Raw genomic sequence first — 15566 nt, 5'->3', positions numbered from 1 at the left:
TGTCCTCTGTATTCCTTGCCCAGCCAAGAAGGGAAAATTTTCACAATCCCCGTCAACCTTCCCTCTCAGCCTCAACCCCTATTATCCAACACGAAATGGGTCTGCTCCTTTATTCCCAAAGTGCACCGTGGGGTTCCTGGTCTTGAGCAAAACCCATTCATTCATTTACCATTCCTTATACCTGTACTGATAGGTCCTAATCTTACAGAAGTGACTATTCCCCATGACCATTCCTCTCTCTCTCTCCTCATTTTGGGGAATCATTTGTCTTCTATACTCACTCAGTCCTTCTATGTTCTTTCTGAGATTGCAGATTTGCCCCAGGTAAGAGAAAAGCAGCATTAGCTTCCACACTCCTGGGCCACTGGTCTTCTCTCCACGCACTCTCTTTTTTTTTTTTTAAGATTTTATTTATTTATTAGAGAGAGAGAGAGAGGCAGAGGGAGAAGCAGGCTCCATGCAGGGAGCCTAACAGTGGGACTTGATCCCCTGTCTCCAGGATCACACCCTGGGCTGAAGGGGGCGCTAAACCTCTAAGCCACCGGGGCTGCCCTCTCCATACATTCCTTGAGGAAGAGTAAGACAGATTGTCTCCTTAATCTTCAGGGACCATGATGAAACCCTAAGACAATCAAATTAGTATGGTCCTCCTCCTCCCTCCAAAGTTCTGTTCTCACCCACCTACCTACTCATCTCTGATATCCTTCCACAAGCCTCTGGCTACTTAGATTCAATAACCTCTGACCCTGGATCCAGTGCTTTCTATGCCTGCTGAGCCACAAATACCCAGTCCTGGAGAACTGGAATCACACCATAGCAGGCCATAATCTCTTCTGCTGTCCCCATGATCCAGAGCATGGAATTTCAAGGAAGGAAGGAAAAGAAGGAAGGAAGGAAGAAGGGAAGGAGGGAGGGAGGAAGGAAGATTGAGACCAAAATTTGATCATTAATATATACAACTGACCCTTGAACATGAGTTTGAATTATGCAGGTCCAACTATAAATGGATTTTTTCAATAAATACAGAACAGTACCGTAAATATTTTTCTCTTTTTTAAAGATTTCTTTATCATTCATGAGAGACACAGAGAGGCAGAGACAGGCAGAAGGAGAAGTAGGATCCTTGCAGAAAGCCTGATGTGGGACTTGATCCCAGATTCCAGGATCACGCCCTGAGCGGAAGGCAGACAGATGCTCAACCGCTGAGCCACCCAGGCGTCCCAAATGTATTTTCTCTTATGATTTTCTTAAAACATTTTTTTCTAGGTTACTTTACTGTAGGAATACACAATATATAATACATGACATACAAAACATGTTAATTGACTGCTTCTGTTCTTGGTGAAGTTTCTGGTCACCAGTTAAGTTTTAGTGGAGTCAAAAGTGACACATGAATTTCCAATTCCATGGGGGAGGAGGCCGGTGCCCCTACCCCGACATTGTTCAAAGGTCAACTGTATATTTTGAAAGAAACTATAATCAGTTGGATGTCCTTATATATGCTTCATGGATCAATATTTTCTTTTTGAACTGTATACGGAAAATGGGGCACCACCATGTTTTCAAGGTTTGGAACCTTTATTTATTCATTTTTAAGTATTTTATTTATTTGAGAGAGTGAGAAAGAGCACAAGCAGGGAGGAGAGGAAGAAGCAGGCTCACTGCTCAGCAGGAAAGCCGATACAGGGCTCAGTCCCAGGACCCTAGGATCATGATGTAAACCCAAGGCAGACACTCAACCGACCAGCCAGGTGCCCCAAGGCTTGGAGTCTTTAAAGTCTTCATCTGGTCTTAGGAGATAGGTCTCTAATGACTTGCTTTTGGGGTCTGTCTTTGGCCCTGTTCTATTCAACTTTTTAACCCACCTCTTGAGGATGGGTATCAATCAAAATTTTAATAAGGACAAACAGGAGGGCCTGCTGTAAAGCCCAAGGTAACAGGTACATACGTCTGAAGTGAAGGGGCATGACTCGGGCAATAACAAAATATGTAAAGACAGGGGTTCTAGGGGGCAGTGGCTTCACATAAATTGAGAGCATGATGTAACCACCAAAACACAGGCCTAAAAGAGGCAGGAGTGGAGAGGGCCCTAAGTTATAGGGCAAGAGAAGATAGAGAAGAAACTCAGGGTCCTTAGCCCAAAGAAGCCTCAGCTGTCTTCAACTAGTGGAAGACATGCTGGGAGAAGCATATTATGCTTGTTTAGTGGAGGACAGGGTGTAGGTGGCAAAATCAGCACAGGATCCTGGAGGGGTGAGCCTGGAAACCCAGTGACTTTGCTGATGCTTTTTTTTTTTTTTTTAAGATTTATTTATTTATTCATGAGAGACACACAGAGAGAGAGAGAGAGAGAGAGAGAGAGAGAGAGGGGTGGAGGGAGAAGCAGGCTCCATGCAGGAAGCCAGCTGTGGGACTCGATCCTGGAACTCCAGGATCACGCCCCAAGCCAAAGGCAGACGCTCAACCGCTGAGCCACCCAGGCATCCCTGCTGATGCAGTTTCAATCCACATTTCTGCTCTCCTCCACACTGCTTCTCCCCATAGAGCCAATGTCAATATCTACATGGACACAGCCTTAAAGCCCTCCTTTATTTCTTGCCTGGATTCTCGCAGCAGCCCCCTAACTTCTCTGCTTGCAGTCTCTCACTTTTCCAACATGTATGCCCAATCACTAGCAGCATCACCATCACAAACCTGACATGGTCCTTCAGGGAGGCCTGGCCTGCCTGCCCGGTCTCGTCTCTCCCCATGGCTACTGCCCTCTATGCTGCAGACCATGACATACTCCTTCAGCTTTACAGACCTTCTACCTAGAGTGACCTGTCCACACCTTGGTACACAGTAGCTCTAACCACTTCCCAGATGAAGCCTTTCCTGATCCCTCGCCCACATAATACTGTCTCCTCCTATTTCGAGCCTCAATGAACCCTGCTAGGCTTCTCACTCTGCTCCTTTAGATCTTGCCTTGCCTCAGTAGCACGTCTCTTCAGGGCAGGTCCTGGGTTTTACTCATCTTTGTATCTTTAGTACCTGCCAAAGTGCCTGGACTATACAGGAGGAACTCAGTAAATGGATGATGGAATTAATGAAGAGATTTTTCTTTCCTGAACTCTTCCTGCAATAGGCACAGTTTTTGTGACAAGAATTCAACTCAGTCCTTTCTGCTCAACTAGGACCCGAGGTACATACTTGACCTCTCCAGAGTGGCAGCGACCCTAAGAATGGACACATTCCATTCTTAGCTAAGAAGTGGCTAGATGGGGCAAAAGAAATGGTTATCTCAGAGGGTTTCAACTTCTTTGAGAATCTAGTAAAGAACAGGCCCTTTTCTGGGAAAATGTACAGACACACTATTTCCTAACCTGGTACCTAAACAAAGAGTACCTGCCACTCCCTAGGGCCTCATAATCCACCTTCTCTGCCCCCTCCCCGCTCCCAGGCTTCCCTCCCAGTCCCACAGGTAAAGAACCCCTACCCCAGAGGCACCGGAAATCTACCCAGGACTCAGAGGGTACGGCTGTGGCCAGGTGCGCTGCCTTCCTGACGAGCCCCACTCATGCATTCTGAAGTGCTACTTCTGCCCACCCATGGCCCTCTGTGGACGTGGCAGATGCTCTGAGAAGAAATGGACAAGTTTCACCAAGGGGGTGAGGGGAGGGGAACAAGAGGGTAGTTAAAAAAGAAAAAAACCCTCACTCAAAGGAGAACAAGCCCGACTATTCAGCTCCTCTCTGGGCAGCTGTGTCTCCTATCTAGTCAACAGCCACCAAACATAAGGAAGAAAAAATGAGTAACTGCCGAAGTGTTTCTTTTATTACCCAAACAACTGTTACACGTACACTCAGTGCCTCCACTCCCTTCCCTGAGGATAACCAGAAAAGTCCTTGGGGTTGTAGGAGCCCTTCAGAGGGAAAGGACTGCCTGGTTCACGCTGCCTTGGCCAGTTGTGAGGAAGAGGCCCTTGCACGGACCAGTCACGTGGCACCCCTGGACCTACAGACCTCTAAAGATGGGAATAGGTGTGAACGGACAGAGGATTTTAGTCACCATTTCAGCATGACTAGGGGGTGAAAGCCCCTCTACAAGAACACACACAACCAGGACATCCCTCTCAAAGAATCCAAACTCCTCAGGATCCCCACAAAACGTGGTCTGGCAGACAAGGGAAGTCTTTAGAGTCTGCTGAATGATGCAACCTGGGTCCCAAGTGCACTGCACTGCTCTTGGCACCACTCTTAAAGGCATCCATTGGCCGGGGCTGCCCATGAGGGGCACTGCCACCAGCCTGGCTCAAAACCTAGGGTCTGGGCTGGAAATGGTCGGGCTCCGCTGCCTTCACACCATCCGGACTTCTGGCTCCTCGGCTATTCCCTGAAGCTTTTCTATGATGTCCTCTGATGGGGGCTCAGGGGCTGGAGGGGGCTCTCCTAGGGCTTCAGACAGCACATAATAGACAATCTCTTGTTCGCCTTGGGCGTTGGTCTGATTCACCACATGGATGATGGGGCTAGGAGTGTCTGGAGAGGCCGAGAGGCCTGTCCCCTCACTGCTCCCGCCCTCCTCTTCCTCTTCAGCCTCCTCCTGGGCTCCTGGCTCCCCTGGCACTGCTTCGAGAATGATGCCCTGCAGGCTGCTCTCGTTCAGTGAGGCTCCCAGGCCTGATCCCTCCTGCGGCTGCCGCAGCAGCTGCTGTGTCAGCTCCACACTCTCATAGCGAACTAGCTGCAGCCGCATGTAACCATCTTCATGCTCCTTGTACCTGGTGGGGCAGGAGCACAGAGGGCAGCAACCACACGCATGGGGCTGCCTAGCGTCCGGGAGACTGGTAGGGTAAGGGACAGATGGATGGGACAAGCTCTGGGATTTTAAGTGATAGGAACTGAAGACCAAAAAGGTCTTGATGAGAATATGCAACAGAAAGAACGGAAGGAGCATTACTCAAAATGGAAAATCCTGTAGAAACTTGGGGTGGGGTGGGGAAAAAGAAATGATCTGTGCTGGAGGGTGGGAGTGTCACAGGATTTATGAGATGGCCATGGAACTACAATTAGGACCCTGAGGCCCTAGCTCTGGTTCTGCTGCAGGGCTTTGGCGCCACACTCAAAATTCAAAAAAATCATCTTTGCTCCATAACTTATCCTCTGGTTCCTCAAGCCTGAACGGAGACGGTGGGTTTTTAACGCATTGCAAACATGGGGACTGGGCGGGGAGGGGGAGCACAGGAAGGTTTGTGAATCTAGAGGGCAGGGCTGAGACATACCGAAAACGGGGGTGCCCTGAGGGCCACTTGAACTGGTGCTTCTCACGAAGATGCACAGTGAGGTTGTTGCCCCTCGTGAAGCATTTGTCACACACGTGACACTTGTACCTGGGCTCTGAGTCTCCCTGACAGTGAGGGGAGGGAGAGGGAGATCAGGTCTGCATCTTGGGTTCCCCCCACCTTCACCAGCCCCCTCCCACCAAAAGCCCCACTCACTTCATGCACTTTCCGGTAATGGGACTTGATAGAGCAGAGGGACCGTGCACTGAAGCTGCAGTTCTCGAAATCACACCTGTAGGCTGGCTCCTTGCTGTGAGTATCCAGGTGCTTCCTCAGGTCAATCAGGTTCTTGCAGCTGCAGGGAGAGGTCAGGAGGGCCTGGAGGGCACAGGGAATGGTGGGGTGCCAGTTCTCGGATGTCCAGCCCCTGGCTCCCCTTACCTGTAGTCACAACAGTCACATTTGAAGGGCCGGTCTTCGCTGTGGCGAAAACGCATGTGGTTTCGGAGGGAGGATGGCAGCGGACAAGTCATATCACACAGGGGGCACTTATAGTGATTCACTGAGAGAAGCAGAGAGGAGGCTGTGATCACAGGCCTAGCGGAAACCGGAAAAGTGGGCCAGGAGCACGGGACTCCGGCTACTCACCGTGGTTGCGCATATGGTCCCGCAACAGCCGCTCCGTGGCAAATCTCTTGGAGCAGTGAGAGCACTGGAAGCGTTGCTCTGGGTTGGGGGAGGAGGCAGGCAGAAGACAGGGTGGGCTGCAGGGGGATGGCGTTGAGGCAGAGAGAACAAGCCCCGGGAGAGGGGAACCGCCCACGAAAGGGGGAGCTTAAGAACTCAGGATGGACACAGTACCACTGAAGGAGCAGGGGGCTTGGGAGTCAAGAACCTGGATTAGAAGCCCTGTCTGACCCCTAACTGGCTATGCAATCTCAGGTGGATGATTTAACCTGAGACTCAGTTTCTTTATCTGCAGAAAGGGGGATGAGAAGCACCTCATAGGGCTGTGAGGGGTCACTGCAAAAGGAGATACAGTGCACAGCAAGCACTGAATAACATCTAATGACTCTTGGTCAGCCAAGGCTGTGGCAGGTTACCGAGCCCTCGGGGTAGATGCGGCTAAGCTGCAGATGTCTTCCAAGGCCCCCTTTTCCTGGGAACATGCCCTGAACCCCCACCCCAAGCAGGAGAGCCTGCCCCCACACCCCTTTCCTCTCAGACTGCTTACGATCCAAAGAGGTCTGGCGACGGATGTGATCTAAGAACTTGGTGTTGTTGGCAAACATGCCCCCGCAGGTGGGACAGGCCACCACCTTCTCCTGGGTATGGCTGCGGAGGTGCTCTCGAAGCTTACGGCAGTCCTTGAAGGTACAGGTACAGCCTGGGAAGGAAAGCCCAGTCACGCTCCAGCCACGAGCCCCTAGAGCAGGTTCTGGTGCCAAGTCTCTAGCCAGCAGCCAACCTTACCCCATGGGCCTGGGCCCAGACCTGGCTGCCCTCTGCCCTTAGCAACCCCAGGAGTTCTTAGAAGACCAAAAGTTAAGGAGCAGCCCTACCTTTCCAGCCGCACAGGACCACATGGTTGTCCTTGCCGACTGCTTGGTATTCACAGCACAGGCTGTGCGCTTCCACGTGCCGATAAAACCATTCAGGATTGTCGAAGGAACTCTGTGCCAGGAGCAACTTGGCGTAAGAACTGAGAGGAGCTTTTATCCCTACACGTCCAAAGTGGAGGCTACTTGGCTGTCTGCCAGATTAAGTTGGTGGGGATACACAAATTTGAGCAAGGGAGCTACCTGGAAATGAGGCCAATGGGAACCTGGCATACATAGGGCACATCCCTCAGAGGGTCAGGGCATCTTGAGCTAAGTTCCCCAACTTCCTTCCACCCCTATTCCCAGAGCTGCCTGCTGACCTCACAGTGTTCCCACAGACACAGGAAGTGGTCAGGGATGTCAGGGATGATGTTGCGGCTCTGGAAGTCCAGGATGCAGGGGCTGAGGTTGGCCTGGCTCTGCAGGGCTTGCAGCCCCCACTGCTTCAGCTTGGTGTGGTAGCAGTGGAAGTAGACGTGGCGGATGAGGTCAGCCGAACTGTCCATGGAACAGAAGCCACACTCCTGCCACAGACAGGAGAATTCTTCCTCTGCAAAAGGGAATTTAGAGGAGCCTGATATCTTCCAAAGCTCAGCTCTCCTTCTATCTGTAGCATTTAGCAGTGAGAAAGGAGGCAGAAACCTGACTCAGTTACTGCGGAGTACCAGCATTTAACAACCATCGATCATATACACCAGGCACTGGGGATCTAACAAGTAAAAAGAGTCCCAGTCCTTGCCCTCGTAACAGCTTTCAGTCATGAAGAAAAAACAATAATCAAGTAATTCACACTTATAAATATAAAACTACAGCCAGTCATGAGTTCTATGAAAGGAGTGGCGGTCCTGGGCACTATAACATCACCAATCAGAGGTCATGTGATGTACACAGAGATGACTTGGAAGTGACCCTGTGTTGAGATGTGAAGGGCGAGGAGTGTCTATAAACTAGAGGGAGAAGCGTGGTTGAGGCAGAGGGAAGGGTGTGTGCAAGGCTCAGTGCCAAAAACTCACAGACAGTAGGTGTGGCTGGTATGTGCTAGTAGCTCTGGGTTCTGCTGCTGCCTCCCAGCCTGGGACACCTCCCACTCCTTCCTTCAGATCACAGGCTTTCTTTCTTTCCCCCATACTCTTCCTGAGACCTATCCTCTCTAGGAAAGCCATAGAGTGCTGCAGTCTACTGCCTAGCTCTCAAGTATCTTTCTTTCAGCACGTATTGAATTCTTTATAGGGGTTTACTTGTTTTAAAAAGTAAGTACTTTTAAAAAATATAGGGGGCGCCTGGGTGGCTCAGCTGGTTGAGCGTCCAACTCTTAATCTTGATTTCACAGTTGTGAGTTCGAGCCCCACAATGGGCTCTGTGCTAGGCATGGAGCTTACTTTGAGAATATAATATATATGTATGTAAAATATATCTCTTTTGTATATATATTATTTGACTTCTAAAACTATTACTTATGGTTCATATAGTCACTAGACTTGAAACAGAATTTCAGATAGGGGAAAGAGAGCTGCCTCTGTACTTTCTGTAGAATGGAGTTCTTTCTTTCTTTACTTTTTATTATTATTTTTTTTAGAACAGAGTTTTTTTTTTTTAGAACAGAGTTTTTTAAACTGTGTTGTGACCTATTAGTGACTGAAAAAATCAATTTAGGGGATAGCAAACCAATTTTTTTTAAAGGAGGTTCCATGCCCAACGTGGGGCTTGAACTCACGACCTTAAGAGTCGCATGCTCTGCTGACTGAGCCAGCCAGATACAACCTCCCCCATTTTTTTTTAAATGAAAAAGAACAAGACCGAACACTTCAGAGAGCATTTAATAAAGGCAGGTATTGTTTCAAGTACTTTTTAACTTTTGTGCATGGGGTTGGGATGTGAAATATATTCCTAAATGTTAGTTGCAGTATAGAAAAATTTGAGAAGCATTACCAGAGAATCAAAAAAACAGGTTGTTGACAGCTTGTACATGATCCTTTTAAAAAATAAAATTAAAATAAATAAAATTAAAATAAAATGATCAGGGATCCCTGGGTGGCTCAGCGATTTGGCGCCTGCCTTTGGCCCAGGGTGTGATCCTGGAGACCCAGGATCAAGTCCCGTGTCGGGCTCCCTGCATGGAGCCTGCTTCTCCCTCTGCCTGTGTCTCTGCCTATCTCTCTGTGTGTCTATCATGAATAAATAAATAAATAAATCTTAAAAAAAATCATCTTTATCTAACATACATATGTATGCAAAGACATCAAAAGAATGTTCACCAAAGTACTGTCAATAATTGTCTTTTGATGGCAGGCTGGCAGATTTCACATACCCTGCTGAATCGGTTTTCTGTAAGGAGTCTACAATGTTTTTATAAGCAAAAAAACAGCACAATTAGGAAAGTCAGATTTTTCCCCTTCCTGTCCTGCTCTCTTACCAAGTGGGTCCTCATCGTCATCTTCCTCCTCCTCCCCGGAGCCATGCAGGTGCTGCCGGAGGTGCTGAGTGACGTGTTCACAGAACTCCTCCATGGCAGAACACACAAAGGAGCAGGACCCCCACTCGCACTGGAGCCCCAGGTTCTCCTTTCGGGGGACTTTCCCTGGGGGCGGCATGCCTTCATCCTAGCAGAGGAAGATAACCGCGGCTGCAAGGATTTCCACTGAGGGCCACTGGGATGATGAACGGCTATGCAGCCAGCCTGCCAACAATCAGCAGGCGTTTCCTCCTGTGACCCACAAAAAACTGCTACCCCAGTTCAGCTCCTCAAATCCCTGGAAGCTGTCTGGGGTTCTTGCGAAGGGAAAACACACACTAACAGTATTGAGTGTGTGCCAGGTATGAGCTAAGAACTTGAACAGCCGATTTCTCACCAAGCTTAGGAGCAAAGGGCCGAGGAGGAATTGCTTATTCCAATGGGATGCAGAACTGTGTGCAGAGGTTCAAAGGGATGGCTTTGGACAAGAAACAGACTTCAAATCCAGACTCTTGTGCCCACGACCTACTAGCTGTGTGACCGTGGCCAAGGAACTTCACCCTTCTAATCCTTAACATCCTCAGCTTGGAAATGAGATAACAAAACTCTCTGTCTTTAATTTCACTTCCTATGGGTCGAGCACCATACTAAGCACATTACCGGATGTCACTGAATTTCCAACCCCACTCTAGGAGAGAAGTACTATTTTTAATTTGATGGACAGATAAGAACTTCAGGTTCAGAGAGGTCAACTGTTTTGCTCAAGGCCACACACTAGCGGTGTGGTGGGGTCACATCAGGCTGACTCCAAAGTCCATATTCTTTCCAACATATTCTTTCCAACCTGCTCGGTAGAAGCTCTTTATCTCTTACTGCATCCCGTCCAAGTCCCCACCAGGCTTTCAAACCACCATACAGTCTGCCTTTGCCTACTCTGCCTAACCTACCCCGTGGCTACTCACCACCCCCCCCCAACATCCTCTGGACTAAAACTTCCAGGTGACCCTGAACAATATAGATTTGAACTGCACGGGTCCTCCCTTATATGAAGAGTTTTGCAATAGTTTTCGAACACATTGGAAAGCTTTTTGGAGGTTTGCAACAATTTGAAAAAATTCGCAGAGGAACTATGTAGTCCAGAAATATTTGAAGAACTAAGAAAAAGTTAGGTATCTAACGAATACACAAATACTAGTCTACTTTAGAATACTATTATTATTTACAATTTATTATCTATTTAGTATTTACTACTGTAAAATATACACAAATCTATTATTTAAAGTTAAAATGTGGGGCACCTGGTAACTCAGTTGGTTAAACGTCTGCCTTTGACTCAAGTCATGATCTCAGGGACCTGGGACCGAGTCCCGCATCAAGTCCCTGCTCAGCTGGGAGTCTGCTTTTCCTGCCCTCTCTCTCTACTCTGTTCTCAAATAAATAAATAAAATATATTTTTTTAAAAAGTTAAAATTTATCAGGGTGCCTGGTTGGCTCAGTCAGTAGAGCATACTCTCTTGATCTCAGGGTCATGAGTTTAAGCCCCACACTGGGTGTATATTACTTTTAAAAATTAATTTAAAAAGTTAAAATTTATCAAAGCTTACACACACACTTACAGACTACATTATCCTTTCATTTTTGATGTCTAGTGTTAGTAATACGTACAATATCTGCAGTGTTTCGTTTCATATAAGACAATATTGATGGGGATCCCTGGGTGGCGCAGCGGTTTGGCGCCTGCCTTTGGCCCAGGGCGTGATCCTGGAGACCCGGGATCGAATCCCACGTCAGGCTCCCAGTGCATGGAGCCTGCTTCTCCCTCTGCCTATGTCTCTGCCTCTCTCTCTCACTGTGTGCCTATCATAAATAAAAAAAAAAAAAAAAAAAAGACAATATTGATGTAGGTGCTGACAACAGGATTCATCTTACAAAGAAGCCACATAAACTCAGTTTGATACAGTACTATAAATGTTTCTCTTATGACTTTCTAACATTTCTTTTCTCTAGATCACTTTATTGTAATAATGTAACACATAGTACATATACAGAACATGTTAATCAATTATGTTAATTAAAGGTAAGGCTTCTGGTCAACAGTAGAGCTATTAATAGTTAAGTTTGAGAGAGTCAAAAGTTACACATTAGGGGCTCCTAACTGGCTCAGTCTGTGGATCTCCGGGTTATAGGTTCTAGCCCTATGTTGAGTGATGAGATTACTTCAAAATAAAACCTTTAAAAACAAAAACAAGGGCATATGGGTAGCTCAGTCGATTAAACATCTGCCTTCAGCTCAGGTCATGATCCCAGGTTAGTGCCCCACTGCCCCACGTTGGGCTCTCTGCTCAGCGGGAAGCCTGCCTCTCCCTCAGCCTGCTGCTCCCTCTGCTTTGGCACACACACGTGCTCTATCAAATAAGTAAATAAAATCTTTAAAACAAAAACAAAAAAAAGTTATATGTGGATTTTTGCACGAGGGCTGGCACCCTCAATTCTGCCAAGTTGTTCAAGGGTCAAATGTAGGTTCCATTTGAACATAAGAAGCCGTTATCGGGCAGCCCCAGTGGCTCAGCAGTTTAGGGCCGCCTTCAGCCCAGGGCTTGATCCTGGAGACCTGGGATTGAGTCCCACACTGGGCTCCCTGCATGGAGCCTGCTTCTCTGCCTATGTCTCTCTGCCTCTCTCTCCCTGTGTCTCTCATGAAGAAAGGAAGAAAGGAAGAAAGGAAGAAAGGAAGGAAGGAAGGAAGGAAGGAAGGAAGGAAGGAAGGAAGGAAGGAAGAAAGGAAGAAAGGAAGAAAGGAAGAAAGAAAGAAAGAAAGAAAAAGAAATAGGAAGCAAAATTAGAAGAAACTGCAGGTTCTCCATCTTTAAAAAAAAAGAAAAGATTTTATATATTTATTCATGAAACACACAGAGAGGTAAAGACATAGGCAGAGGGAGAAGCAGGCTCCTGCAGGGAGCCTGATGTTGGACTCGATCCCAGGACCCCAGGATCACGACCTGAGCCAAAAGCAGATGCTCAACCACTGAGCCACCCAGGTGCCCTGCAGGTTCTCCGTATTTACTATGCATACAAATGCAGAGTTCTCCAGTCTCTTCTTCGGGACACTCAGGGTGAAGCCTAGAAATCCGCCCATTTACCTTAGCACCCCAGTTCTGATGCAGGCTTGGAACAATAAAGAACAGCTCCCCTCATTACAGTAGAATGACAGATGAGAACACTGAACGCAAAAATCTAGGGTGAGAGAGAACCCTAAGAGGCCTTGACTCTGCCCCTTGAGTGTCCTGGATGATGTTCATTGATGGCTGCTGCCCCTGCTGTGGTGGAGCCTGGGAGAGAGATGGGCATTGCTCTACCTGAGTGGGACTCTAATACTGAGAGGAAAAATAAGTATCTGAAATCCTTCATGCCTACAAGTACAGGAACCTGCTAGACCAAACCGCTTATCAGAGAAACGCTTTTTAAATCTACAGCCTCTAGGACGCCTGGGTGGCTCAGTGGTTGGGCAGCTGCCTTTGGCTCGGGTCGTGATCCCGGGTCTGGGATCGAGTCCCGCATCGGGCTCCTGCAAGGAGCCTGCTTCTCCCTCTGCCTGTGTCTCTGCCTCTCTCATGAATAAATAAATCTTAAAAAAAAAAAAAAAAAAAAAAAAAAAAATCCACAGCTTCTTCTCCTGGAAGAAGCCAGTCAACTTTGACACCTTGTTGTATACATGGGGTTGCTGGGCTGCTCTAGATGAACAGTGAACCCTATCAGGAAAAAAATACTGACTACTTTTATGATATTGGGGTAGGAAAAGCAGGAAAAGCCTAAGTCAGACATAATACCCCAAACCTCCTCTCTCTCCTACCTACAGGATCAAGTCCACTTAGTACCTCATACAAGGCTCTTCTCCAACTGGCCTCAATTTACCTCAAGTTTCCGGTCTCAATTATTTTACTCTGCCTAGAATGATATAACAATAAGTATCTAGGGTAGGCAAGGCACTGTTCTACGTATATAAAAACTCATTAATACAACAATCTACCTATTGAGGCAGGTACCATCATCATCCCACTTCACAAATGAGGAAATGTGCCTTGCTAGGTGAAGTAATTTACCTAAGGCCACAAAGCTAGGAAGTGATGGAGACAGAATTCAAAGCCAGGGAGTCTGGCTCCACTTTCCTCCTACATCTGCCATTTCATCTCTCCTGGTCTGATTCCTTCCTCCCCACAGACTTCATATCTGCATACACAATACCCCAAGCATGTTTTATTAAGTAGTTACTCTGTTGGCTTCTTCCAATACACTGTAAGCTCCTTGATAGCCTTGCCAGTGCCCCGTTCATTTTTTTTTTTTTAAGATTTTATTATTCATGAGACACACAGAAAGAGAGAGAGGGGCAGAGACACAGGCAGAGGGAGAAGCAGGCTCCATGCAGGACTGGATCCTGGGACTCCAGGATCATGCCCTGGGTGGAAGGCAGGCACCAAACCGCTGGGCCACCCAGGGATCCCCCCCCCTCTCCAGTTCTAATTCCAGGGTCAGCACATCCTAATACAAACTCTCTTAATGTTTAAGTAAATCTAGTGCTCGCTTTGGGAGCACATACACTAAAACAAAACAAACCTAACTTTAAGTGAATCTATTACTTGTTACTTTACTTTTTGGATAAAAAAACCTAGCTTCTCTGAGCACCCCCCTCTTTTTTTTTTTTTTTTTTTTTAACATAAAACGGGACGCTAATATCACAACTGGTGATGGATTCAACAGACCTGGTTAGAAAGCTCCAACATTTAATAGCTGTGGGGCCTGGGGCAGGTTACTGAAGCCTCACTTTTCCATGCAGCAGGGGAATCATTAAGCCCGCCTCACTGATTTATGGACTAACTCAGGTAATGGATATTAAAATGCTTAGCAAGACACCCCCCTAGAACTCAACAAGTGTGAGCTATTCGTACCCTTGCTTCTGAGGGTAAGACGATCTAAGCAGAATTCTACAAAATGTCAAGGAAAAGGACAACCTGGGGGATTCCTAGCACTTCTTTTCACCTGGAGTCACAGTAACAAGCAATCAGCAGACATCTATGAATATATATTTTAACGCAAGGCACCGAATTAACTCTAAAACGATATTCAAGAAAAGAAGGGACCTATGTCCTGAACCTCCTGAGGACTCACAATTTGGCCAGAGAGAGGGCTCTGACGGGTGAAGACCACCGCCCACACAAAGCGCCGATGAGGAGGTCAGGTCAGGAAAATCCCAGCGCAGGGGCGACGCGCGGAAGACCAGCCCTAGGCCGCGGGGCCCGGGCCCTCGAAACGCCAGCAGAACTGGAGAAGGCAGGGGCCCGTCCGGGCAGGAAGACCTCTCCCTCGCAGCCCCGCCGCCGTCCCGGAGTCCTTCCCCCACTGAGGCGTGGCGGTGACCGAGTCTCAGCAGCAGCGCAGCCCTAGACGAGAAAGCACGGAGGTTCGAGCCGGCGTCAGGGGCCGGCGGCCCTGCAGGCGCCGGGCAGACCAACGTGGCCGAGCTGCCAGAGGGGGCCTGGCCGAGGTGGCCGGAGAAGAGCCCGGCCCCGGCGGCCCGCTCCGAGCGCACCACGCCGCCGCCCGCGGACGCCCGGAGCCCAGCTCACCGTCCCTCCGCCGCCGGCTCTCCCCGGGTCTTCCCACCTCGGCCCATCTCCGGAAGGCCGCTTGAGCGACGGCCAACGACAACCAATCGCCGCTCTCGGATCCCTCTCTCAGCCAATGGCCGCTGCGACTGACGGAGCCGTACGCGGCCAAAATACGGAAGGGGCGGGAGTAAGGAGCGGCGGGCTGCGGGCAAGGCAACGAGGCTGGCGCCGCGGGGCTCCTGGCGGGGAGTGGGCTGGGATCCAAGGCCCCGGGTTCCCCCTACTGCGCAGGCTCCGCGCTCGGCACCCACTGGGCCTGCGCGGGGCTCGGGCTGCGTGCCGCGCGGGGTCTCTCCTACCTCGCGTCGCGGCGGGGGAGCGCAGGGAGGAGGCGGAGCCGGAGGCGGGGGCGCAGAGGGAGCGCAGGGAGGAGGCGGAAGCGGGGGCGCAGGGGGAGCGCAGGGAGAAGGCGGAGCCGGAGGCGGGGGCGCAGGGAGGAGTAGGAGCCGGAGGCGGGGGCGCAGGGGGAGCGCAGGGAGGAGGCGGAGCCGGAGGCGGGGGCGCAGGGGGAGCGCAGGCAGGAGTCGGAGCCGGAGGCGGGGGCGCAGGGGGAGCGCTGGGAGGAGGCGGGGGCGCAGGGAGAGCTCAGG

General features: G+C 49.3%; 1 protein-coding gene across 1 annotated transcript; it reads right to left on the bottom strand.

Annotated features, from left to right (window-relative positions):
- Positions 1 to 3791: 3791 nt before the first annotated feature.
- On the bottom strand, positions 3792 to 15087 carry HINFP (histone H4 transcription factor). Its single transcript, XM_072822311.1, has 11 exons — positions 14935 to 15087; positions 14477 to 14748; positions 9275 to 9461; positions 7182 to 7411; positions 6823 to 6934; positions 6495 to 6647; positions 5909 to 5986; positions 5702 to 5822; positions 5477 to 5615; positions 5261 to 5385; positions 3792 to 4759 (listed from the first exon to the last, which is right to left on the bottom strand). Exons 3-11 carry the CDS (start codon positions 9450 to 9452, stop codon positions 4336 to 4338), a joined length of 1560 nt encoding a protein of 519 aa, XP_072678412.1. The 5' UTR covers positions 9453 to 9461; positions 14477 to 14748; positions 14935 to 15087; the 3' UTR covers positions 3792 to 4335.
- Between the last annotated feature and the right edge of the window lie 479 nt (positions 15088 to 15566).

Source organism: Canis lupus, chromosome 3 (genome assembly GCF_048164855.1).
Source record: "Canis lupus baileyi chromosome 3, mCanLup2.hap1, whole genome shotgun sequence".
NCBI classification, from domain to species: Eukaryota; Metazoa; Chordata; class Mammalia; order Carnivora; family Canidae; genus Canis; species Canis lupus.
The sequence above is the reverse complement of the archived record's forward strand: the minus strand, read 5'-3'. Positions and strand labels throughout refer to the sequence as shown.

Excerpts from the sequence above, each read along its gene's own strand:
- HINFP (XM_072822311.1), bottom strand. The coding sequence starts at position 9,452 with ATGCCGCCCCCAGGGAAAGTCCCCCGAAAGGAGAACCTGGGGCTCCAG. Across the intron at positions 7,412-9,274 it reads TGACGATGAGGACCCACTTG|AGGAAGAATTCTCCTGTCTG; the intron begins GTAAGAGAGCAG and ends TCCCTTTTGCAG. Across the intron at positions 6,935-7,181 it reads GTCTGTGGGAACACTGTGAG|AGTTCCTTCGACAATCCTGA; the intron begins GTCAGCAGGCAG and ends CTCCTGGCACAG.